The 7,306-nt window shown below is 41.7% G+C and overlaps 1 protein-coding gene across 2 annotated transcripts in view; it reads left to right on the forward strand.

Moving 5' to 3' along the window:
• Positions 1–4,541, forward strand: part of HECTD4 (HECT domain E3 ubiquitin protein ligase 4) — a 170,654-nt gene extending 166,113 nt beyond the window's left edge. For both annotated transcript variants that reach the window (XM_075568133.1, XM_075568134.1), the window contains exons 75-76: positions 84–306; positions 604–4,541. In XM_075568133.1, coding sequence (XP_075424248.1) covers positions 84–306; positions 604–740 — 360 coding nt within the window. In that variant the 3' untranslated portion in view covers positions 741–4,541. The remainder of the gene's footprint in view (positions 1–83; positions 307–603) is intronic.
• Positions 4,542–7,306: the final 2,765 nt, after the last annotated feature.

The following is a 7,306-nucleotide window of genomic DNA, read 5'->3' on the forward strand; positions in this document are numbered from 1 at the left end:
ATCATTATAAAAATGTGTTATAAAGTGGTGGTGGGACTGCCCTGTGAGTGAGACGCTGTAAGCGAGGCTGTTCCCTCCCGCAGGCTCACACCATGTATCAGGTCGGGCTGATGGAGACGGATCAGCACATAGAGTTTTTCTGGTCCGCGTTGGAGATGTTCACTCAGGAAGAACTTTGCAAGTTCATCAAATTTGCCTGCAATCAGGAGCGCATCCCCTTCACCTGCCCATGCAAAGATGGGGGGCCAGACACCGCACACGTCCCACCTTACCCCATGAAGATAGCGCCACCCGATGGAGCAGCAGGTAAAGCACACAGAAAGGGGACCTCTTACATTTGTGTGTAACCTGTAGTCCATAAGTAGCGTATTCTTATCTGCATTCCCTGCCTGTCTTCTCTACCTTCACCTAATGCCCATAGAATTGCACCCCAGCTACTAGCCCAGGAGTGGCCAGCTCCAGTCCTCCAGGGCCACCAACAGGTCAGTGGCTTAGTCGTGGCCCTTGAAGACTAGAGTAGGCCACTCCTGTGGCAGACCCATGCTAGTATCCATAGAACCCGAACACAATGTACATGGGTAATAACGGCCTGCTTCCCTCCAGGGTCCCCAGACTCGCGATACATCCGCGTGGAGACGTGCATGTTCATGATCAAGCTTCCCCAGTACTCCTCTCTCGACATGATGCTGGAGAAAGTGAGGTACGCCATCCATTACAGGGAAGATCCACTAAGCGGCTGAATCTCACCAGGACAAGGTGCAACCAAGGAGGTGGCACAGTTTGGGACCCAGCACTGCTCACAGGCAACAACCATTGCTAACCGCTTGGACACTCGGAAAGAACTATATTCCAGACGTCTGTTTTATTCAATACCTGCACACTTACCTTTTGTATTTGTCAAGTGTTTGGGTTATTTTGCTGCCTTGTTTGTGAATTGTTTGTAGAATAATGACTTATTGATGTGCACAGTTTAATTAATTTAACACCTTCATTGCTGAAGGGAAGTGTTTTACGAGCCCCTTCAGCACTCGGGGTTTATTGGAAAATAAAAATATCCTTTGTTATTTTATATTTTGACTGGGGAACAGAGAAGCGTCAGAAAGGAAAGTTATCTGTAAATATGACATGTTCTCTGAATATAATTTAATTATATATTGTTTCTGGAGTACAGGAAAATAAGACACTGGATAAACAGCTGTGAAAAAAGAAATCTTTTCTATATTTTTATTTGAATAGTTTGGGAATGAAATGTTAAGTTATGGTTATAAGGAGCGCTGGGTTTTGTTGGCTGCAAATAGTTGTGTGTTCCAGTAATCCAAAGGAAGTATGTATTTAAAACCCCCAAGAATTCAGTTCTGCCTTTTCTCAAGATTAAGAAGCAGATAAGTGAGCTGCAGAATGATTTTTTATTTAATCGTTCTACTTTGCATCTGAAAGTTTACTATTTAGAAAGATTATATAATTTAGGCAACTTTGGGTCCAACTGAGTGAAATGCGTTTCCTATTGAGAGCTGCATTCGCTAATAACCGGACTATGTGGCCTTATGGTAAGCACATGAGTTGTAGAATGAATTGAATTTTCATAAAGGGCTCTGCGTTTATACCACATGTAATGGCAGACCGTGGGGTGGGGTGTGTAATACTGTCCGTAGGGCTCGGCTGGCACTTCAGGCTTTAAGGACGAGCGCAGGATTCATGGAGTTTCTATAGAAAGACGTTTCCCTGAAATGCAAAATCCTAGACAGAGAATCAAAATGTAAACGGCCCCAGGCGCTGACGGTCAGAAAAGGCGATTAATGAGGCGCGTTGCAGAGCGATGGTGCTGGCAGGTTAGGGGGTCCACAGGTGGCAGTATTGGGATGCTGTGGATGTTAATTCCTTTGCTTCCGGGTGGGCCACCAATGCATTGTGTAGCCTCTCCCACAACACAGGAGCTAATGAATCTGTGCTATTGGTTTATCCCAAATATATATATATATCTCTTTAGCAGTGACGTTGATGTACAGCTCTGCCTTTTTAATGCTGAATTATGGGATTCCTGCATAAGTTGCATATTCACAAACCTACCATGACATTTCTTGGGTCAGCCTAGGGGTGGCTACCTCCAGTGCTCAAGGGCCACTAACAATTCATGTTTTCAGGATATCCCTGCTTCAACACAGGTGGCTGTCTTTGACTGCACCAACTGTGCTGAAGCAGGGATATCCTGAAAACCTGACCTGTTGGTAGCCCTTGAGAACTAGAGTTAGCCACCCCTAGGTTAGTGCATTGAATAGTTGTGACTCCAGTATATGCCCTTAGCCTGTCCCTGCAGGACGAGACCTTCAGTAGCTTTGGCCCTCTTCATATGTAACCGGATACTATAGGGTAATATGGCTACTTTTTGGTGGGGTAAGTTCATTTCCTCTTAGTACTGTAGTTGCAACACTTATGTAGTCATTCATTGCTCAGTCGGACAGGTCCAGCAAGAGGCTGACTTCAGTTGTATATAGTTGTTAATATAAAGATATAGGGGTGTGTGCTATTTCGAAGCTTGGCGCGTGTGCGTGCGCGCGTGTCTTAACAATCAGAGCGGTAACCAGAGCTGATATGAACTAAATGACCGTGCTAGTGAGAGAGTAAAGAGATCTAGGAATGACTGACACTCAAGCAATGATATAGCACTTAATGCGAGGTATGGCTTAGTTTCCAGATATAAATCCCCCGCGTTAGTCATCAGTAGGATTAAACGTGTCGTGTAAAACACACCTTGGTAACGTTGATGGTGGTTTATTAACACATTTCAGTTGCAGATGTATTTTTAAAGAGCAAGAGTGTAAAGAAGAAACATTTAGGGACCTATGCAGAGAGCAGCGCTAGAATAAATTGGAGAGTTTAAGAAAAAGTAGCTTTAATGGAGAGTTTTATTCTCCATATGCAGAAATGGGCGAAATCCGCTATTTTTAGCATTACTGCATGTGGAGAATTGTAAATGAGGAGATGCGCGCAGCTGAAAGGGAAAAAAAAAAAATCGCGCATTTTTTTTTCCCCTATAGCCGGCGAGCTCCTGCTTCTTGCCAACTTTAGTTGGCGGAGAAAATTGAAGAAAATCGCGCCAAAAACAGCCGCTAGATGGCGAGCGCACCTTTCTGAATTTGGATATTTTTCAGACTGGCGAGATGTAGTTTCTCGCCAGCCGCGCGGCGAGATTTTCAAATAGAAAAAAAAATGGCGCTTTTTTCCTACCTCGCCATTTTCTGCTGTTTTTTGCGTGATTTTCGCCGGAAAATGGCGAGATTGTAAATAGCGCTGCTCTCTGCATGAGGCCCTTAGTCTGGGAAGTGCACGCCTGAGATGTATGAATGGCTCACCCCATTGCTGTCATGATGTGCACTTTGCTGTAGCATTACCTTTGTGTGCTAGGGGGAGGTGATGTGATATAACAGACACTGGTATAGGTGAGATATACATGGGAAATGTTCATTTTTGGAATATAAATAGAACCAGAGACGATGGAAGTCGTGTATTCTCCGGATCCAATGCGGCTATCAGAGCTGCGTATTGCAAATAAACTGTCGCAACTCGAATGACCCATTTTAGGCGGAAGACCCTAAAAAAAAAACCTAATCCTAATCCTAAAATATTTTGCGCTATTCTCTTGCTGCTTGCAAATGTACATTTTTGTTCAAGTGAAATGTGTTACGACCTCGTAACCTTCTAGTTGCACTAATTATCCGTAGAAACCCGACCTTTACAAACGCAAAGATTTCGTGCTTTACATTCCTGTTCAGCTGGACTTAAACCTTCCAAAACGTTCTTTTTTGTAGTGCATTCGAAAACAAATATATTTGAAAACTATATACACCTAATACAGTAAAAAGAAAATCTTAAGTGGTTGTTGTGTAACTAAGAAAGGAAGACTTGCGTTTACAAAGTAATATTTTCAGAGCATTTGTGTTGAGTAATGAATACTTTTCCATAGGGGGTACTGTGTGGACACCTTTGCTGATGGATTTATCTGTAATGTGAATGCCGGACGAAGCATAGTATATTATTAAACATTAGCTACATTCAAGGTAGAAGGCCGGGTGCAGAACGGTGAATGGGAACCCAACGTCTTGAAATTGTTACACCTAAGAGAACGGCCGTCTCCCCCACTTTAGGTCTTGTTTGCCCCTTGCACTTGGGTGGCCCAAATAAGCAAAGATTGTCACCATAACATACAACTGTCCAAGGCTTAGCCACACCTGTATCAAACATGGCACGGAGGGTAAAAGGCACTGCAGGAGGTGTGTTACCCAACTCGGTGTCCCAATAAAACACTAGTGGTGGGGTTAAGTGCAACATATCTACAGTTTTGGCCCTATTAGTGTGCTGTACAGTTGATGGATATTTATTAGTTTATTTATGGTTGCATTTAACAAAGCCTTTACCTTTTACTCAATGCTGTTTACCTTGTCCGTTCTGGTATCTTACACACTGCTGTGTAAATGAAGCATACTAAATAAGGAAAAAAGTGTCATAAGAATAAAAAAATAAAAAAACTCCTGATTCTGAATGTCTTAAGGCTTATGTGGTTTGTTATATCACAAACAGACACACACACACATATATATATATATATATATATATATATGTATAGAGGGGTTTGCAGAACTATTCACCCTGACAATAATGTCACATTTTGTTGAATTACAAATAATATTTGCACCGTTTTTTTCAATCAAACTTGTTTTATTTTATTTTTATACAAAGCTGTAGTTGTTAAATTGAAGACCGTTGTATCCGGATGAGGTTAAATGTCATCAAAGGAAATCTGCAACCAGTAAAAAAAAAAAATTTTGTACAAGAATTCAGGCCCTTTAGTCAGTACTTGGTATAAGCAGCAATTACAACTACAAGTCTTTTTGGCTCGGTCTCTACTAGCTTTGCACTGTAGGTGACATTTTTGCTCATTCTGCACTCGAAAATTGATCCAGTTCTGATTGGTTTGTTGAGGATCGTCTATGGACTGCAATCTTCAAGTCTCGCCATAAGTGATCCATTGGGTTCAAGTCAGGACTTTGACTGGGCCACTCAAGAACATTAATTCTCTTGTTCAACCACTCTAGGGCATCGGGAGGTGTGGCCATGACATCACGTGAGCGGTTCGCCCTCATTGGCTGAACCGCTCACGTGACGCGGCAATATCAATTTCAGATGCCTGCTCAAAATGTGCGCGCTCAATTGAAAACATGAATTAGTTTTGGCGTCGCAATTATAATCACAGACTAAGATGATCAGCGCCTTTGACATTTTCTTGTACCCTACTCTGTGCCTCTCTTCCCCTGACTTGTTCCGAGAGCTCCTTGGTCTCATGGTTGCTTTGTTGGATCACTATGTGAGTTGCAGTTTGAAAGTCTTGATACCTGAAGGAAATAATCCACAAGTGAAACCACTTTGATTACAGAGGCTGAACACATTTAATTCATTTTGTGACCTTTCAAACAATTCATTTGCACCTGAGCTGATTTGGGTTTACAGTAGCAAAGGGTCTGGATACGTCTCATGCAACTGATATTACTGGGGATTTTTTTTCTGTAAATCTTTTTTTATATTTCTTATGCATTTTCCAAGTTTATCACTTTAGAGTTGTTTTTGTAGCTTCTACATGTTACACTTTAAAAATTAGACTTACAGTATGCAGCAGGTGCCAACAAAATGTGGATAATGTGCGGGGCGGGCGTGCAAATACGTACAGGTCAGTGTAAAACCAAGAGCCAATTTTACTGGACTTTCTGTAAATGGACAAGGGAGAAGAACCTGTATCTAAATAGAAGATGATTTTCAGTTGGGACGGGGGGGGGGGGGGGGGATTCACACTGGCATTAGGCTGCCTCCAAACAAACAATTGTTCATTAAACCAATAATGCCGGTCAGGGCACTATAGCACAAACTCCAATGGGCATCTCCGTGCATAAGTGCCCCAGTTGGCACTATTGCAATTTAATGAATAACCCCCAATGAGAATTCTCTGTTTAGCATAAGTTAAACAGAAGAACATGTAGACGCCAGCCAGGGCTGCAAACTTGGAGTCCCAACATGACAAACTCCTACAATGAAAACCAGACCTTATGCACACGGAGGTCAGACTGGAACAGGTGTGTTCAGTGTCATGTAGTATTCATTTTCATAAACCATTATGGCACTCCCAAAGTCTTTGTCTAAGCGTATTTGCATGTATGAAAATAATTTCAGTCCAGTTTGCTGTGCAAAGTTGTTATTTTAATATTGCTCCTGAAGGTTTATTTATTTATTTACAAAAATGTGTTAGCAGGGAGTAATACATTGAGAGTTACCTCTCGTTTTTAAAGTATGTCCTGGGCATAGAGTTATGATGACAGATATACATGGTTACACTAAGTGAACAGGGCTATACATTATATATAAAAACATTGCATGCACAGTAAGAGATAATATATATTATAGGTGTATGTAACAGTTACAGACCAGATTAAAATGTGAGATAGCTTTAGTGCTGAAAGAACTTAGACTGCTGGCTGTGAGTTGTCTTTGATTGTTATAATGTCAGGTCTGTCCACAAATCTCTAAGTCAATGGCCATACCTAGGTTAATGCACAGCAGGAAAAGCTGCACACTGACGGACCTGTTTTTGAATAAGCGTTAATCGGAACAAGTCAAATCTACTTTTCTGAAGAAGCATTGAAATAAAAAGGGTTACGTATCACCAGCAGACGATAACAATCTCATGTCATCAAAACCCACAGCCTACCTCATACAGCCACAGCCTTCCTCACCCTTAGAACGGAACCCGCTGCATGCCCGGGGCCCTCCTGTACAGTGCATTTTGGGTACAAGATGAAGTTTGGCCAAGGCCACGATAAGAGTACAGGATGGGTTTTGTGCGCAGACTTTTCCAAGGATTGTTTCATGCTAACAAGCTATGCATAGGTTAATTTAGTACCTAGGAAATTCAACTATATGAATCCTGTTTTAGGAGTAGATATGTGAGAACAGAAATACATCGCCCAAGAAGCTACTAGCTATTCTTAACCTGTCGATACCTGAAGCTTATTTGGAACTGCCTCTACAATAATGATATTTGGAACTGCTAAGAAAACCTGCGCTGAACCAATAATTATTAGAACAAAGCAGCTGTATTTTCACTGGATAAACGTTTAGTTTCAGGGAGTTGAGTACTTTTTTTTATATATAATCATTTTCAGATGTCAAAAAGGCAAAATGTCAAACTTGTTTGTACCAAAAGTGACAGTTCACTCAAACAGTGGCATCTCACTTTTTAAACCACAGCCCCGACACTTAATTA

This window comes from Ascaphus truei, chromosome 13 (genome assembly GCF_040206685.1).
Source record: "Ascaphus truei isolate aAscTru1 chromosome 13, aAscTru1.hap1, whole genome shotgun sequence".
In the NCBI taxonomy this organism is placed as follows: domain Eukaryota; kingdom Metazoa; phylum Chordata; class Amphibia; order Anura; family Ascaphidae; genus Ascaphus; species Ascaphus truei.